Source organism: Saccostrea echinata, unplaced genomic scaffold (assembly GCF_033153115.1).
Source record: "Saccostrea echinata isolate AGI-Se365-2 ecotype Australia unplaced genomic scaffold, CSIRO_AGI_Sech_v1 ptg000030l, whole genome shotgun sequence".
Classification (NCBI taxonomy): Eukaryota; Metazoa; Mollusca; class Bivalvia; order Ostreida; family Ostreidae; genus Saccostrea; species Saccostrea echinata.
Genome location: NW_026889779.1, coordinates 9,345,015 through 9,365,000, shown reverse-complemented (window position 1 = coordinate 9,365,000; position 19,986 = coordinate 9,345,015). Strand labels below are relative to the sequence as shown.

The 19,986-nt window shown below is 33.7% G+C and overlaps 2 protein-coding genes across 4 annotated transcripts in view; both read right to left on the bottom strand.

Annotated features, from left to right (window-relative positions):
• LOC133197237 (trehalase-like) overlaps positions 1–11,669 on the bottom strand; it is a 36,419-nt gene extending 24,750 nt beyond the window's left edge. Inside the window, exons 1-4 of one of the 3 annotated variants that reach the window (XM_061333169.1) lie at positions 11,631–11,669; positions 7,820–7,923; positions 7,630–7,730; positions 4,386–4,518 (exon numbers count right to left, since the gene is read on the bottom strand). In XM_061333169.1, the coding sequence (XP_061189153.1) occupies positions 4,386–4,518; positions 7,630–7,730; positions 7,820–7,923; positions 11,631–11,654 (362 nt within the window). In that variant the 5' untranslated portion in view covers positions 11,655–11,669. Of the gene's footprint in view, positions 1–4,385; positions 4,519–7,629; positions 7,731–7,819; positions 7,924–11,022; positions 11,435–11,630 lie in introns of those variants that run through there. The other 2 variants (XM_061333168.1, XM_061333170.1) reach the window with 2 other exon arrangements.
• A 274-nt stretch (positions 11,670–11,943) lies between these two features.
• Positions 11,944–19,986, bottom strand: LOC133197239 (uncharacterized). Its single transcript, XM_061333171.1, has 6 exons — positions 19,786–19,986; positions 15,828–16,000; positions 15,472–15,676; positions 13,842–14,174; positions 12,880–12,957; positions 11,944–12,786 (listed from the first exon to the last, which is right to left on the bottom strand). Exons 1-6 carry the CDS (start codon positions 19,859–19,861, stop codon positions 12,704–12,706), a joined length of 948 nt encoding a protein of 315 aa, XP_061189155.1. The 5' UTR covers positions 19,862–19,986; the 3' UTR covers positions 11,944–12,703.

The window sequence follows — 19,986 nt, the reverse complement described above, 5'->3', positions numbered from 1 at the left end:
ATGACATGGTCAGAATGCACATGCATGCACGTGTGCGCATGCGCAATGATTGAAATAACCAATGCAAATGATATAGACTTAACTTGTACATTTTTTGATGAATTGCTTTGAAACTCAGAATATCAATAAATATTAGAAGTGTACACAAGATGACATGATCAGCGCACACATGCATGCACTTGCAAGCACGTGCGTGCGCGTGCAATGAGTAGAATGACCAATATACTTGATATAGCCAAAACTTTCATATCATTTGATGAAATACATTAATACTCAGAATATAAGGATATATTAATAGTGTAGACAAGATGACATGGTCAGCATGCACATGCATGCACGTGCGTACGCGTGCAATGAGTAAAATTACCAATATACTTGATATAACCATAACTTTTACATTTTTTGATGTAATGCTTTGATACTCAGAATATATAGACCCTTTATAAATGTAGACAAGACGACATTGTCAACATGCACATGCGTGCGCATGCAATGCTAAAATGACCAATTTACTTGATATAGCTGTAACTTTTACACTTTTTGATGAAATGCTTTGATACTCAAAATATGTAAATATATTAATAATGTTGTCAAGATGACATGGTCATTATGGACATGCATACACGTGCGCGCGCTTGCAATGCGTAAAATGACAGATATACTTAATATAGCCGAATTTTTTTTATCTTTTGATGAAATTTGAATATAAAGATGTATTAAAAGTGTAGACAAGTTGACATGGTCATTTTTTACATGCATGCCCGTGCGCCCGCGTGTAATGCGTAAAAAAACCAATATACTTGACTGCCTTTTTTAATGAAGCTTACAGGGAATAAGACACCAAAAGGAAGTTGGGGAGCGTTTGGGGAACATCTGTAACGGTCCCCGTTACAATTAATACTAGTTATTATTATTTTTCTTCTTCTTCTTCTTCCTGGGTACTTTTTTGTCCGCGAGTGATCTCGTCAACTAGTCATCCGATTGAGGTAAAACCTTTTTAGGGTTAATAGGCATGTTATGTAGATTTGCGGAATCAAGGTCATTTTGCGCGCACGTGCATGCACGTGCTTGCGCGTGCAATGCGTAAAATGACCAATATACTTGATATAGCTGTAACTTTTATATTTTTTGATGAAATGCTTTGATACTCAGAATATAAGGATATATTAAAAGTGTAAACAAGATGACATGGTCAACATGCGCATGCATGCACGTGTGCGCACGCGCAAAGCGTAAAATGACAAATATACTTGATATACTCGTAACTTTTTTCTTTTTGATGAAATGCTTTGATACTCAAAATATTTATATATGTCAAAAGTGTAGACAAGATGACATGGTCATCATGCACATGCATGCATGCATGCATATGCATGCACGTGCGCGCGCGTGCAATGTGTTAAATGACCAATATACTTAATATAGCCGTAATTTTTATATTTTTTATGAAAAGCTTTGATATTAAGAATATACAGATATATTAAAAGTGTAGACAAGATGATGTGGACATCATGCTCATGAATGCACATGCGCGCGCGTGCAATGCGTAAAATGACCAATATACTATTTATATAGCCATAACTTTCATATTTTTTTATGAAAAGCTTTGATACTAAGAATAAACAGACATATTATAAGTGTAGACAAAATGGCATGGTCATTAGGAACATGCATGCAGGTGCGCATGCGTGCAATGCTAAGATGACCAATATACTTGATATAGCCGGAACTTATTTATTTTTTGATGAAATGTTTTGAAACTGAGAATATAAAGATGCATTAATAGTATAGATGAGATGACATGGTCATCCTGCACATGCATGCACGTGCGCGCGTGTGAAATGCAAAAAACGATCAATATACTTCATTGCCTTATTTAATGAAGCTTACAGGAAATAAGACACCAAAAGGGTGTTGGGGAGCGTTTGGGGAACATCTGTAACGGTCCCCGTTACAATTATAACTAGTTATGCTTTGGCTTGCGAAAGCAGTGTTTCTTGTATTGTTGTGTTTATGGTTTTAGCCTTTTCCTCTTTCAAGAACAATTCAATTCAAATACATATAAACTCACAAAATGACACGTGGAACCCATCAATGGCATAAATTTTAGAATTTTCTCACACACTTTGTAAAAAGGAAGGATCTATAGATCATTTATAGAAGAAATACTGGGCGTTTAGGGGGCAAGCAAATTATCAAATCACTAAAAGTATCCTGATATTATTTAAAAATTTGTGAACAAACACGTACCGCTGCGCCGGAAGAGGGTGTTGAGACATCGAGTTTTACGATTTTTGAAGTTTCCCATAAGTTAAAAATTTGGGATGAGACTCAATGATTTGAACTATTTATTTTAAGATTTCATACTAAATTTGACAATTCTTGAGTCGAAAACACCAATATTTCCATTAGAGAAATTAGTTGACTTATATATAAACATTTTTTCACATTATTGTCGATATGATGTAAGCATTGATAAAGGAGGGGAAATCCTACTCTGAGAAGTTTGGCTCTGGTGTGAGATTTCCCCTCTGGGGGAAGTTCTACTCTAGAGTACAGATTCCGGGGGAAAAGCTGACTATGGGGGAAATCCTACTCTATAACACAGGTAAGTGTTTGTTTATCTACATTCCAAAAATTAAAATAAATAATAATAACGAATCAACCATTTTCTTTTTGTAACCAGACTTTGAGAATCAACGGTGCAAAATTTGTTGATCTTGTATGATTCTCATGGCTCTAGTCAGATTATTGCAAAATATTTTGTGTTCAAATATTAAAGGCGTAATCGTGGTAATTGCATTATCTTTACGCATAGGCTATTATGAGACTGTGTTTTTGACTCACTCTGCATGTTTCTATACACTGGTTATATTAAATTGTAACGTTCACATAGTCAAAACTTTCGGTAGGTACAATATATTGTATAGGTAATGGTTTAAAAAAGATCAATGTTCTGAATCTGGTGAAGCAGTCTCTGTTTACACATCCCAGATGAAACTTTTTTTCAAGCCTATACAATATTTTACATCTAGGCCTAGGCACTTTGTTAATTAAGGTAGTCCGATCCTCAGGTTCTTAAAATCAGCAATTAAGAAAATGCTCACAAAATGTATTTCACAAAGTTATGCGTATTTCCCCGTGGTATTTCTGCAAAGTTTATTAATACAACTAATCATATTTGCTAGGAAACATCAAATCTCAGATATATTTTTAGGAAATGCTAATTAATCATATTAGGTAGGAAACATCAAATCTTAGATATATTTTTAGGAAATGCTAATAAAATCACCAGCAATGCATTTTCTACTTGAAAATTGATCAACAAATACATTTAAGGATAAACAGCTACAAGTAGATAATCCAGGCATTCAGAGAAAATTGCACTGCCCCCCCCCTTTTTTAAAAATTATATTTTAATTCTTCTATTTCTTTCAATTTTTATGTAATACATTGTGTTAAAAGCTAGTGATATCATTGCAAAACAAAGATCACTTCGTTTTTCATATCATATATCTGTTTCATGTTTGGATATTTTGCTAGAAAAAGACGTTAATGGTAATCTAACAATAAAAACTTTAGGACAAACGTGATGACTTCAACTTTTCTACCGTCAAATTCCCTTATTTAGGTAGCAATATACCCTTGCATATGGAGTTTATGTCTCCCAGTTGATTCGATACGCAAGAGCATGCTATAGGTACAAACAATTTCTAAAACGAGGCAAACTTTTGACAAGTTGATGAAACAAGGATATCAGTCAACATTTTGCAAGTTCTATGTTTGATACAATGACCTTGTCAGTAAACACAATCTATTATTAATTAAGTCGAAGGTTGACTGACGTTTTTCATACAATTACTGTTATGTCATTATTTAAGTATTGAATTGTCTACGGATTTTTTCGTTCGTCCGATCATGACAAGGAGGTTGTGACCAGTCGACAGGGGATGCTCACTCCTCCATGGCACCTGATCAAACCTCTTATGTTTTTAAGAGGTCCGTGTTTGCTCTGCTCCCGATTTGTATTGTATCAATGGACTTTTCAGCTTGATTACTGTTCGTTACGTCTAAATTTCAATTTATCATGCTAATAAGCATTGATATATCAAAGGATAGATGAAAGGAAATTCGATTTCTCTAAAATGTATTTTTGTACGTTTATGGGGTACAGATATCATCGTTTTACAAGACTGTTTCCAAGACTTCAAAAAACCTAGAATCATGTTGAGATGCATGAAATGAAAATTGTTGCACAGAAAATATTTAAATTTCAAGCTTCATTTTGAGACTTTTTAAATCAAATAATAATTCTCAGAGTTATCAATCCTGGTTGATGGGAAATGCGTTATATTCTGAACTAAGTTTGAATTCATTGTACTTACAGTCTTGGTAAGTCTGACGGTTCCCATGGTTGGAATTCCTCGCCTGGACCGGAAAAATGATCTGTTACAAACTTCTGCGCTTTTTCTTTAGTGATTGGTTCCGATAGTGCATCAAATGCTGACAATATTGTACCTAGATCAAAGGACAGAAAACCAGGTTAACATTCAGCTCCAATCTTATTTATATAGCAGGAGTAGTTCGGGGTGGGGTGTGTGTCCGGATATTCAGTGGAATTTCAGAGTTATTATTAAATTTCTATGTAAAAGTAATAAAAATGACCTTAAACCCCCAGGAAACACGGACCTCTCTTAAAACGGCAAGGAGAGTCAATTAGAAGAATATTGGCTTAGGACCCCCCCTCCCCCCCCCCATCTAACAAAATAGGATTTTTTACAGGTTTGGGCAAATTGTTTACTTTCTTGCTTGTCAAAAAATTTCCAAGACTGATATGTTGAGTCCTCCCTTGGAAAAAAATCCTGGATCCATCCTGCATATGTCCCCCCCCCCCCCCAAAAAAAAAACGCATATTGCGTGTGTCTTGTGTAAAGAAACACGTACATATTCACTCATGATGGGTCAATATAAAAAAAGCAGCCAAATGGTTCATATGAAAATCGGAGAAACAATTAAATATTTCTGTTTCTTTTTTGAATGTAAAATGATAATACACCACAATATTTTGGGAAAACAACATTTAGCAAACACTATAGGAAAGGTACATGTATTTTTTTTTTCAGAATTTTCTCGTAAAAATTACCAGTGTTTTTCTGTAATTCTGTCTGTTACCTTATAAAGGATTGTTGTATAGAGCCAAGTGAAAAACTTCTGAATGCAAGCTATGATAAAAATTTACTAGGATTATTCCAGTTTACTAACAAGTCCAAAAGTACTATTATCTAGTGGTGAAAATTAAGTTTTCAATCAGATTTGGACATTGACATGAAACATAAATTAATAGACACATGCTAAACTATGAGATTTCGTACTTTGAATGTTCCTATAACAAAAAGAAAACTGGTAACACCACTGACTTGACTTGTCCCACTGTGACCATAGAATAATGCATAGCTGCAAGAGGTGTACTGTCATTTAAACATTTAAAGAATAAGTGAGTTATGTAGATTACCTTAAATAAATATAAAGCAGAAACCCCCTATTGCAAACTTTAACCCTTTGTCTTATACTTTTCTTCAATTAAGCCCCACACATATACTGTATATAAATGAATGGTAAAAGCTGAAGGAAATACAGTGTTAGTTTTTCATTGGTTTGAAAAAATGTAGGTAGGGTAAAAGGGTCTCATTTGTGCCTGATGTACTGTTTTAAATTCCATATTCTTCATTAAAGAAATAGTAGATAAAGTGTATTAGTAGTAATCAAAATCTCTTATCACCGGTGTTACTTCACTAGTCATTGGTGTTACTATAAAAAGGTAAATATTCGTAAGAGAGATTAAAGAAAACTAAGTTGAACTTGGCTAATTTTACTTTACTCAGGTGATAAATTCTGACATTCATTCATGACCTGTGCAATATTTAAAAGAGAAGATATATTTATGGGCGTAAAAAAATGATTGTCATTGGTGTTACATGTACATGTACTAAGTTGTCATTGGCGTTACCTTGTACTGAAAAAAGTCTCTAAGTGGAAAAATGATTTATAGAAAAATAATTCAATTGCTTTCAAACACCATGAATGAGGTGGCATAGTAGAAAACAAATTGAAGTATTCCATCCCTAATAGCACAGCCTCAGATTCAATCAATTTGAATACATAACAGATGTGTACGGTTGGAATACTCAGTATATTTAGACATAATTCCCATTTATTACTATTAACATGTAAGAATGGAACGTGTCCTAATTCATGACCTTGACCTTTGTTGAAGAGTTATCTCCCTCTTATTTTAAGCAATAAAAATCAATTTTTTAAAAAATCTATACGGTAAAAAAAATGTTGTCAATTGTCATTCTATTTCTAATGATTTAAAGCATCTTTCTACCACAGTATCAAATTTTATTGATAGTCTTAATTTGAATTTTCATTTTTAAAAAATCGCTTGTCTCCATAGACTTCAATGTTAAGTAATTACAGCTTAGTTAATTACATTTTTGAAACTTTCTCTTGATAAATCCTTTTCTACTGTAAATTGCTTTGAATTAATATCAGAGTATTATATACGTGATGGATATTTAAGGATAGAGAATTAGGTCCTATTAGGGATGGAAAACCTTAAATAATTTTCTACATAAGAAGAATACATTTTGCCTCAAAAGTACTTGTTTTGTCAATGATGTAACCATACCTGTACTGGTGTTAAACTTTAGGAAGTAATGCCAATGACAGTTACACCAATGACGTACAAGTCATAAAATGATCTGGTATCTTTAATTGACCCTGGATAATGTAAAGGTCATGTCCACATTGTAATAAGTTCACCCAAAGAATACCTTTCGTAAAAGAGTTTAATGAATATCTAAAATTGTTTTGAAATAACGATGAAAACACCACTGACAAAAAAAGTTTGTACTAGTCTACTTTCTTTACTTCAGAAGTCCATCAATATGTTGTGACCATGCATATCAAGGAACAGTTTCTCTTGTTTTTGGCGAGAAGTGATGTAATATGACTCAGGACTGCTGATAATCTCTTATTAGGATTGATAACTCTTTTGTAGCAAAAACAAAAATAGTAACACCAATGACACAGCTTTCTTGTACAGTCATATTAAATGCTCTATCAGTTTAAGGGAACATGGGGCTCATATTTTTTATTCGTAGATATATTCTTTTTAACATATATTTTATGCATACATGATTTTTTTTTACTAAAATTCAAACCATTTTTGGCATATCTATCCTTATTTGAAGAGAGAAAATTCCATTGACAGTATAAAGTTGGCCGATTGGTGTGATAAAAATCATCCATTGACTTAAAAGAAATTAATTATGTGAAAATTTCTATTAGTCATAGAAGGTATAGATGTCGTAGATTGTAAAGTAACAATCTAAAATGGAGAGAAAATAAATATAGGACTTTACAAGGAAGTGACACGTTTAGCAGCTTTTTTTTTATAATGACCTTCATATGAATCGCTTTAATAAGATTACACAAACGCCTTAAATTGATGGCCATTAAACGGCGATGAATGATGTAAATAAAAACGCTGCAGAATTCCTACTTAAAAGAAGCTAAAATAATTGAGTGTTGCTAATGAATCAACGTGAAAATAGTTGCCAATACCTGGGGATTCTCGTAAGCTCATATCCACAAATGTTTTGGAATCTGGAAACAGTCTCAAGTTTTGAATCGTATCCAATAGTTTCCCCTGGCAGAAAATGAGACTAAAAAATAGATACAAATTATTTAACAAGTGTGATTTTAATGTATAGAAAGGTGATGCTCAGAGTTTTACCTATCACAGAATACTTACCTATCGCATGCATAAATAGGGTCAGCCGCATGGACAGTTGGGATACAGATGACGAAAAAGGTAATAATAATAGTCCTGTCCACCATGGTTGAATAACTCGTGCACTAGTGTACAGAGCATGCCAGAAATCAACATCTAACTACGAAGGAATGCAAATAAAGGGTGTCTATGTGCTCCTCGGAGGCCAGCATTATACTTTATTTACAGGAAGAAGCTCTTATTTAGCCTTTGTATAGAATTATTTTATCCCTTTGACACATAAGGAAATGAAACCAATCTATTTCCTTCCTGCAGTAGATAACAACGTAATATACGATTTCTGCATAGAGAAAAAAGGACACTTATAGCAATTTTCTTTTTTTTAACCCTAATATCATAGGTAGAAGTTTTTCAGATATGCAAATTTATGAATGTTCCCATTCAAACATACGTAGGATCGTTTATGTTGGAACGTAAACGAGTGGGTTCACAAAGACCATAGCGCATTTGGTAGACATGTTTGCCTACATTACATGTGCAAGTGAATTTTAAAGTACATTTTTAACCAATACATGTATTCTATTATACAATGTTAGTATAAACTTGTATTACGAAATTAAAAAAAACAAAACAAAAAAAACATGTTTGCCCAGAAAACTATCTAAATTGTTTTATGTGGGTGTGACTGCACTTTATTCCATAAAAGTAATTTTGGCTAGCTGTTGTCCTCATTAAAAATGGTGAAAATATAGAATCAATTTTCCTTGTTCAAAGTCATATTTTCGTAAATTCTATGGTCGTTATAATGACCTTGTTAACAAAAATAACGTATCATTGGGTCGTATTTTGGCTGATGTATTTCATACCCATTGTTAGGCCTTTGTTTTTCTATAAAGGATGTATTCACTGTTTGAAAAGAACTGACATATAGGAGAGAACAATTTCCCGGAAAAGTCACTTTTAAAAATCAAGGTTCATTAGTTGTTAACTAACGTATATATGTCTAAATTTTTCAAATTTGTATTTTGAACCTAAAATTTATTATTTACAACTTAAAAATTAACCTCCAAAGTTGGCCAAAACAGCATTTTTTTTGTCCATTAAGGCTCATATTTTTGCATGAATTTTGGCCTAGAAGTCCTTCAGGGCAGGCCTGCCCCTAAATAAAATTATGATATTTTGATAGGTTGTGATGAAAGGAATATTTTGAGACAGGAATTTTTTAGGGGCACCCCCGCCTTAGGGTCGAAATTCACAAAAAAGCAGCAAAAAATAAGGAAACCTGTTTTTAAAGACTTAGTTCGCATTCATACAAACTATTTTCAAATCCAGAATAGCTAGATCGGTAAAACAGCTAGGTATATACACCGAAGATATTATAGTACTTTTTTGAGTCTTGGTTCGAATCCACCTGGTGCCACACTTTTATATTCTTGTCTTTTTATAGACTAGCATATTATATATTTTTTATAGGGTCTTGTGTATTTTCTTTCAATCATCTATCTTTTATGCCCGTTCATTCTGGATATAAAAGACAGTAAAGAGAAAGCAATTCGTAAATTCCATTTAACTAAAACAGTCAAACGGAACTATACCTCAGTATAGCACACTTTCTTCGAGGACAAGAATTATTCACTCTGTGTTACTCGATACGGATATTCTCGCCTGCAATGAGCTTGAGCTGTGATGGATTTCTATTGTATATATATATATATATATATATATATATATATATATATATATATATATATATATATATATATATATATATATATATATATATAATATTCCTTAGAATTTAATCAATTTAGTGTATTATATTGCTCTTATTCCGTCTGTACTACTAGTTCTTCTCTGCGTTATTGCGCTGGAAAGTATACTGCTTATATTATCTGAGCTTAAAAAATATATTTAGAATACTAGTAGATACATGCACCGAGTGAATAAATTTCAGATCTAAAGTTTTCAAACAGTAAAGGATAACATATCAGTATCTACACTCCCCTGGATTTAATTTTTATAATTTGTATACATCAATGGCATGTTTTATTATATCAAAGGAGATGTATTGTAAAATAAACACACATCAAGAAAAAATAAGAATATAGACATTACCATTATTTACAATGAAAAGTAAGAGGAAAAATCAAATCAAATAACATTTTGAGATAACAAACCCAAAATGTGTTGATAATATAATCATGCTTCATAGTAAATGTCTATGGAAAGGTTCCGCCTATCTCTATACATACTATAGTAATGAAATTAAAACGAATTATTACATATTTGTATAGCCTAAATTCATTGACCATAACGAAATCGACAAGCTTTTTGTATAGATTAATACCAATCCCGGTCCTATAGGTCCAAGCTCCATTTATAAAGAAGTGATCCTTTGACTACGGAATGTTCCGTCTACCTGATCAATATAAAGGGCTCACCATGGGTGTGACCGGTCAACAGGGCATTCTCACTCCTCCTAGGCACCTGATCCCACCTCTAGAATTTCCGCGGGTCCGTGTTTTAGGCACTGTATACAGATTTGTATTATTTGAAGATTTTTTTAAAAAAAAAAATCAATCACTGTTCGTTACCTTCATCTTTTTCATTATGATCGGCTGATTACAAAGCTGGTGCCACCGGCTAATTCCATACAATACAATGAATTGCAATTCAATGCAATGCATTGCAATCAAATCGCACTATTATGTAATTTATATTTGGTCACTTTATCTAAATACCCCTCCTCTACCCTCTGTCTCTTTTACATGCAATTTTGGGATTCGTTATATTTTTTAAAATTTGCATAATGCTACATCTTGGACTTAAGTTCGTTACCTTTGCTACACTTATTTATCTATCAGGGGAGGGATGGGGAATTCGCTGTATATCCCCAATAATGTAAATTCTTCTATAAATTCTGTTTATTTAAATGACTTTCTTCGGTGATTTATGCGTTCTCATACGAAATGAGAAATTATTTTTGCATTATTCTAAGAGTAATTTAATTTTTCTTGGCCCAAAATCAATTTGATTCACAATGAGAATGACATAATTTGAGAAAATAAAATAATGCCCCTTTATCCTGGAAAAAATATAATTTTATGAGTATTTCAATAATTAAAACTTAATCAATCCATGTTATTTGCACGTCCACATGAAATGGAAAAAATCTTTAAACATTCAATATTTTCCTCCCTAATTACGTGTTTCCTCCTTCTTACCGTGATATTGAGCACGTTTCGATAACTTTCCCTGTGATAATTAGTCGGATGATGAGTTTTTCTCACTGTCCATATGTTTTGCATGATTTTTTTTTCATTTACGGGAAAGAAAAAAAAATCTGAAGGTCTCAGTCAGTTTGTAATGAACCGTGAGTAGTAACAAGACGTAGTGATATATCGGGACGCCATTCTCCATTATACTGAATGATTACAAACATATGTTTTTGATATTATCCTCATCACAAAGAATATTGTCTCAATCAACGGGATTCCTGGCATACGGCGACATGGTATAACCAAGATTTTTTTGTTGCCTTTACATCTTGTATTGTTATGAGAAGGTTAAAAGTATGCCAGGAAGCGGGTATCAGTTCTTGACTCAAGTCACCTTGCTATCATTAACCTTCCTGCGGCAGCTCTCTGACTTCAAGGACCAGAAAAGTACTCTATACTTCATACAAATGCTTTGTGATCGTTGTGGCAACTTGTAATCAATTTTAGCATTTCATCTTAGAACTTACATAGGGACGAATGCAAATAAATTACTAGCACATATTTTAATACAGAATTTGAATTCATTAATATTCTAAACTATGTTTTTCACTAACCACTCCAACCCTTTCCTTTTTCATGAGAGTATTAACACAAATGTCTTCCTTACTCAAGATTTGTCGTCTCAAATCTAGAAATTCCTCAGGGTTAGAACTACGAGAATAGATGCTAATCTGCGTGAAGTAAACAGACAATTATATACGCAAAAATCCTCATGATTTTTAGCACTGAAACCCATAAATAATGATTCATGCTAACAAGTTATGTCCTTACCGACATATTTTGTCAAATAAAAATCTGCAACATGACTCTTTGTGAGCAATTAGTAACATTCGAGACTTCATGGCATGAAATATTAATTAAACAATCTCAATTTCTTCATATTTATTTTCTTAATCAATTTTTATACAAGAATTGTCAACTTCATTTCATATAAAATCTAAGAATATAAAATCGGTTCATCCATTGCAATCCACTGAGTATTAAATTGATAAAACGCTGAAGTGCTACCTTTTTGGAATGGGTAATAAAAAAAATGGCAATAATGAGATTCCAAAACACTACAGAATTCATTCTAATCCCTTGAGTAAGAAATAAACACCGGGACTTACTAGTAAAACATATCGTGTTTTTTTTCAACCATTGTGAAATATATTTAGAAATTACATAACATTTGTGATCCCTCCAGATGTTACTATTCAAATGCATGTTATCTACATTCTTCAGTCATACTAGCATAGGTAATCACAAAAACATTTACAACGTTAGTGAAGCACTCGGTAAAACTAACTACGACATCCAGGCATTCATAATGATGATGATAGAGATTGCTGCAGTTAAGTTTATGAACAATGCATCTTGCAAAAAATACATATGAACAAACAAGTAATATTCGTGATTTGTAGTGGATTTGTTGAGATCAACTACGACACAATGTAATTTCTTTAATTTAAACAAGTCACACACTCTTTCAAACCATGCACGCAAAAATAAATACATTCTTAATGAACTGAGTTTCTGGATTTCTGAGAGTTAAATATCGTTCCTCACAGGCATCCAATGGCACTTGCCTGTGCATAGAACGACTTCCTTGGAATTTCGTTATTGTGAGCTTACGGTGCACATGACGTCATAAAATTATGCAAATGAACACGGAGACAATGGATGGAATAATTGACGTAAACAAAATAGCTGCACTGTTATGTTTATTGTCTGAAAAAAGGAAATAAACACATAATGAGATTTAATTTAGGAATCATAAAATTATGAACTGCATACACAGACTTTTTATTTTAAATTAAATACCTAATATTGGCCCGTCTGATAGGCATTCTTCGTCTGCACAAGCCAGAGTGTAGGCAGGAGAAGATGGAAGAATGGGGTCTGTAATATTAATGACGTAATAAGCTAGATTATTTACTAGTTAAGTTCACATTCTTCAAGAAATCTTACAAACGGTTCAAATAAATGAAAGACTTTGACATACTCACCATATTCTCACCTTATCGGCTTTAAAGCATTATTAAATGAGGTGTTGATATAAATTATATGGTTACAAATGGCCACAAATGAATAAATGAAACCTCTTACTATTGTCTTAAAATCAATGTCCGTGATTTCAAATATTTTAATTTGCAGAATATTGAGGCTTGATGCCAAATTTACAAATTCAGCTTTCTTAATTATACTTGTGGAATTTTTTTAAACTTAAAACTTCTCACCCAACCGTGGCCCCAACCCAGTCTCAGTAGCAATGCTTTAAACAAAATTGATTCTACATTGCATGTTTATATAACTAATTGTAGCTCCACTCTCTTGCAATGACGGTTTTTAAAGATTTATCCTATTGCATTCCTGTGTAAAATTTGTTGTAAAGTTTTGTGTCTCCTGTCCTTGCCCCAGGTGCCATGATTAAAACAAATCTGTATCTGCAATGAGGATGCTCTCCTATTAGGTTGACTAATAATGATCCTGCTACCCTGTACATGAAACCTTTTCTATTTATTCCAGTGTAAAACATATAATATCCCTATTGTGACTCTATCCTAGCCCCGGGCACCATAATCTGAACAAACTTGAATCAACACGATATGGAAATGATTGTATATTGATATAAAATACCAAAATTAATTCCCCTTTACTTAATGATGATTTGCGATAAGATTGGTCAAAATTGGCCCAATGGTTCTAGAACATACTGGCACATGTTAACAAAAAAGGCAAAGAGGCATTAACAATCAATATTCGAAATGTTAGTAAAGTTTTACCCGGTATTTTGACTTGAACTTCGTCATACAGATCTTCAGAGATGATATCAGAAATGCTGTTTTCAACCTGACATCTAAACATGGAACCACTGTTTTCCTTAGTAATCATCAGTTGCACATGCTGAATTACCCTGGGTCGGCAATCAGTCCCCTGCTTGACGATTTGGTTTGGGAGATTATCCATTGGCTCATACTTGGAACTGTCGGGGGTGGAGATGAGCCAAACTAGACTGACTGGGGGAAGCCCCGCCAAAACTTCACATTCTAACTCGCATGTGGTGTTCTCGTCCACGATAATGACGTCATTGTTGATGACAGGTGTCCCGGGTCTGGCTGCAACATGTATATAGAAGCAATGGCTTTAATGCATATTTATAAAATTTTCGTCTTGAGTATCGCATTGTTAAATGAGTATGTGGCCTGCTCGTAAGCTTAATCTCGTATCCGTTGTTCAAACCAATCTAATTAAATTCATACTTTTTAGATCCGCGTCGTATACGCTCTGCGTAAGAATTTCTTAGAATGAAATCTAGATCTAAGTATGGTTTTAGAATGCAGAGTGAATACTGATCGGATCTATGAAGCCACTTGTTCATATCATTCCCCCAATTTTTCGTGTGCTCTTCGTATTTAAAAGTAAAATTTCATTTCTCACTCGTCGAGGTCTCATTTGAAAAGTTGCATCCTTAATAAATCTTATCTCCAAAATCTTCCCAATTCTTTCTTTAGTAGCTTTGGGACTATTTTCAACTCAAATCATTATCAGAGTACTACGTTATTGTTGTACGTGATTTTTTTTTCTACATGTCGGAAATCAATGGCACTGTTAGTGAGACAAAATAGCGTAACGGGTGATAATTATAAATACATGCACCAGTAAATAATAGATAGGTATGATACCTATTATGACATAGTATACTTATAGGTATTGTACCCTGTAGATCAGACTGACATTTATACTAATGTCCTGAAGGACTAATTGATCCGTTTTTTATAACAAATTGTCTATACTGTCGATTGTAACTAATCTAATTATCAAATCACATACCAAAATCCTATTAATCTAGACTATTGTTACAATAGAAATTTGGCAAGTTCATATCCATCCTCACAATGTCAAGGTTTTGTGATTTCGGAACTCCGAAATCACAAAACCTTGACATTGTGACAGTTCTGCTTAACAATCATCTGAAGGATGCGGTAGTGTTATTCTCTTCATGGATTTCACAGATTTTAATTTTAACCGTCTGTGTTCAAGTTTACGCATCTAGACCGTCGGGGTGATTTTTTGCGAACTCTCAGTTAATCACGTGATTCTTATTGCTTGAATTACAGTGTCATCTTTCTTTATTGGTAGATTGTATTTAAACATATTTTATTGAAACATAATCAATAGGATTGGGCACAAGTTTTACCAACTTATTGGTAAATTAATTAGTGTCAAAAGCTGAAACAAATTTTACAACACGAACATGTCTACTGAACTTTGGATATATAATATGAAATTGATTGTAGACTTGCAAACTTAATAAATAAATAGCATTTAAAATTATATTGACCCCCTAGGCTTGATGATGTGTTAACTTATAAAGTAACTGAATAATTAACGGCTTTGGTTTAGTGTACTGACCCTTAAGAACGAGCTTTGTCAATGATGTGGCAGAGTTATCCCCAATCATTTCACATGAATATAGTCCTCTGTCATCACAGCCGAAGTTGTAGATCTCAAGGTTAAACTTCAAACCGTTCTCATCCTGTCGAATATTCGTCCTTGCTCGGCTGCGAAAACCTGGGTCAAGGTCATCGTTCCATGATGCTCCTAATGGCTTTGTGTCCTGTAAGTCAGAAAGCAAACCAATGAAATGCAAAAAGGTGCATGAAAGAACTATCTGTATATCCAATTACTAGTATATGTATATTAAGTAGTTTAACAACACTCTACATGTATTTCTTAGAAAACCATATCCATATAGTTTCCACCATTACCTCTGTCAGGAAGTTGTTTTGTAGCGTGACGATGGTTTTTGGTTCTGTTCCATTGTTTCTCCTCTTCCATTGGATGACGTACCACTTCCGGCCAGGAGGGTTGACATAGTCACACTCTATAGTGACCATTTCTCCCATCATGCCTGTCACTTGCTCTAAAGTTGTTAGCGTTCCTGTTCGAAAGAACAATACCATTGCTATGCTTAAGACTTTACAATTATATATAAAGCTTGCAGCTTGCAAACGACTATCTTTTCACATCTTGAGATTTGCGCTGATGAACTTGAGTCATCACCTAATTTTTTCTCTCTACTAAACCGATAGGTAGCTTAGTACAGGGCATTAGTGTACATATTGATCTAAAGGAAACTTTCTAACCACTTGAAGAAATCTGCCATTAAGACAATCAAGCCATTATTCACCGACACCAATATCTGTGCTACTAAATGAGTTTTTGGATATCCACTTGTGAGATTGAAAAATCTAACAGCGTAGAAGGCAATTATATTTTGAGAAAACTTAAATCCCATGGGACATGCAGCTGCGTATCACTGAGTGTAAAACTATGAGGAACGATTATTTTAAGTGACACAATAAGAAGTCTCTGAGAGACTTTAATATGTTTAAGAGAAGTAGCGTCTTGAAAGAATTTTACACAAATTTCTATTTTTAGTAACCATGCAATTACGTGCTCGAAATCAGAAACCCACGGTGTATTTTCGGAATTCGAATTACTGAATAAAGTATCTTAAAACAGTCTACTTATGCATATAAAAAAATTCTTGATATTGGATTAAAATGTAGGAGGAGTCGCGGTTTTGAAAAATAATTCAGGGAATTTTCTATTTTAGTTACTATGGCAACACCGTAAGTCAAAATCAAAAACTGTTAAAGGGGATTATGTATTTTAGTATAGTCTCTTGTGTTACCAAGCTTTATGGAAAGCGGACCAAAACTGTAAGGAAAGGTACCGTTATGAATGAAGTTCTCAGAATTTTTATATTTAGTATAAGCAGTGCGACTCAAAAACCGATATACAGAATTACAACACCATTCGACGAAAACAAAATCTGGGCTTATGTATCCTAGTGTAGTCTACTTTACTATTAAGTTTCATTGATATTGCACTTATACTGTAGTAGGAGTAGCATTTTGGAATTCTTTTTTTAACGGACAAAATGACAGACGGACGGACGACGGGTACATTAACGTCGCAAAACTCTTTTGGTCACCATCAGACAGTAGAGCATTGAACTTTTATCTTCAACGTGTCACATATTTATATATTCCGCCGTATGAAATAAACAGCTTTTTTTCCTAAACATCTTGGCCCGTACCAGAATATATGAACTGGCTACATTTAGCCTATACATATACATGTTCTACGATGATACAAGAGAAAGAACATGTTACGTTGTGGACATTATTGTTCTATGATCAAGTAAGGTCTGGGCTTACAGTAGGTAACTATGCGAACACCTAGCAGCAAACTTGAAGGTTTGGTGAAGTGGTCGTTAAAAAAGACAAAAAATATTGCCCGCTGAATAAACACCGCTACTATATCCATCATATCATTTATACCTCGTCAACATCAACTTCAGACTTAATTAAACTACAATTTACCTCCTTAACGTCGATATTTTAAGACACTTCTAGAAAGAAGGATTTCAGATTGCATTTGAAGTCGACACTTCTAGAGAGAGATTACACTCAATGGTGTGTGAGTTCCGTAAACTGGGAATTAAATGCCTTGAGCTTCCTGTGTTTTACTTTCATTATTATTTTTTCCGATTGAATAATTTACACGTAATGGACAATATTTTTTGGGTTTATTATCAACATGCATTTGAATTGTAGCGGAACTAAACATTCCAGATGTAAAACAAGTCGTGATTCTTTCCGCATGAATAAATCATTCTCTCTTATCATAATGAGTATCTCCGTCGCGCGAATGAAACGTATTACATCGACAAAGCAATCAAATATTGAAAATATATCGCACCTTGCAAGATACCAAATGTGTTCCTTTCGCCGCGGGAAACGTTGTACACCGAGGGCACGCTCAAAAAGAAAACAGACACAAAACACATGATCTTTTAATAAAAGCCATTGTATCCTCATTGATCTAAAAAGATGCATTTAAAATAAATGGTAATCCCTTTATCGATACAAAGTAGCTTAGCCAAGTAAAGAGTGACCACTTGAATGGAAGGTCAATTTCTATTCTTGCATTTGTATCTTGTATCATTTATTTAATGTAGCACGTATGACTCGCGTTGATCATGATCTTGTATGGATAGCTGACCAAACTTGGAGATATAAGCTAATAATAACGGATTAGAATTTATATTGCTTGTTCAAGTGGCTCTGAAGTACTTGAATAATAACACTTTACGATGCGCTGGCCTGTTTACAAAACGGATTCGGTCAATCTCTTTTATACCCAGAGCACAAGACAAATTCCAGGGGTAATGGATTTTGGCACGTTTGATAGTATCCTAATGCATGTGTCCCTAAAGTCTCTTTGTCACATAGTTATATATGTTGCAGTTGATGCCACTACTGGTGAAAGCATGACAGACATTGTGAACGAAATTGACAAATTCCTCCCAAGGGGCTGGGTGTAATTAGCCGTTATGTATGGCAGGTCCACCGAAATCATCGGAATGACTTATCACGACTAGGGGGATATTCCTCCTCATGCTCGTGTTGGACGGCTGCAGACCCTATCAAGGTCAACACACACCGAATCTTCTAGGACTTCCTATACCAAACGATGCTAATTAGAGATATAGTGACCCGTGTTTACTTCTATTTCATTGGCGCTTGGTTTTAATTACAATATCTTGATCAATATTGTAATTTGTAGTCAAACTGTGGTATTCCTTTGAGAAGAATTGACATTCCACAGAAAGAACGAATCTGTCACGTAACTTGATAATAGACCATTACCAGAAGACTCGATGTGTTCTAGAATAACTGTTTCTACAGTCAAAATGGTTATTTTTGAGATCTTAGGCACAGTGCACTCTTTGAACAATTAATAAAAATTATAACTGCGTTTTTGCTCAATTATAACTTGTCAAGAATTTAAACTTTGGCTGTTCGTGTCAAGTCTGCAATATTGTTTGTTGCATTAGTAACAAGGCCAATTTTACATAGACGACATAAGAGAAAATAATAAAATCTGTGAGAACTTGGCTAATTAGAGGTTTGGCAAGTCGAGTACAGACACGGCTGTACAGCAGGTCATGGCGCTGGAGGATTGTAAATCTGTAAATCTGAAGAAATAAAAGAATTTACAGATTACAAATTGTTTAAATTTCTTAATGCTTTTTGACGAACGAGCTTTTATACTTCTTTGTGTATGTCTGAATGAATGATAAGAGTTGTCATCTAAAAAAAAAAAAAAAGTTAACACTGTAACAGAGGGCGCTTAAATTATCTACAACTGCAAGAACGAATTAATGACAATTAGAATATGTTGATATCTGTTTTAACGTTTAGTCTCAATCTTAACATCGGTTATGAAGTTTGATTCTTATTTAAGGGAAGATAAGATAAAGATAATTGTTAAACAACACCTATAGCTGTGATCTTTAAAATTCCTGATCTCTTTAATCTTTTTTTTTTTCAAATTTGTTGTGCATGCGGTCGTTTTGAAAATATTGTACAAAATACGTATTTATGAATGCAAGAATGTTTGATAAATTAATTATTTGTTCATCCTATATCCTGTTATGGTCAATAAATATAATATTAATTAATGTAAAATGGGAAAAAATCGTCAATTCAAATGAAAATTGCACAAAAATTTCGACGGACATTTTCTCATTACTTGAAAGTTAGTGGAAGAAGCGGAACTTGATGAACTGTTAAAAACAAACGAAGAAGAAAAAAACTGTCTCATGTCCATTTCATGCTTTCAAAAGATATATAAATCAAACGCATCACTTACCACAAACTCTCATAAATTCATTTAAGTATATGAAAGAGAAAAGTCCGGGGATCAGGGTCCTCATTTTGACAAACATTCCCACCAGCAGTCTCACTTTTCCACAGTTAGGAAACTCAAGAAAATGTAACTATCATATGGGAGGATGAAGAGAGCGCGAAGTGACGCGCGAGATCGCAGGCACAACTGACTGATAAGCAGACG

What these genes read in the sequence shown, in the direction of transcription:
- LOC133197239 (XM_061333171.1), bottom strand. Translation starts at nt 19,861, where the DNA reads ATGTTTGTCAAAATGAGGACCCTGATCCCCGGACTTTTCTCTTTCATA. An exon ending in TGAATTTATGAGAGTTTGTG is followed by an intron (nt 16,001 to 19,785) that starts GTAAGTGATGCG and finishes TCTTTCGAACAG; the next exon opens with GAACGCTAACAACTTTAGAG. An exon ending in AAAACAACTTCCTGACAGAG is followed by an intron (nt 15,677 to 15,827) that starts GTAATGGTGGAA and finishes TCTGACTTACAG; the next exon opens with GACACAAAGCCATTAGGAGC.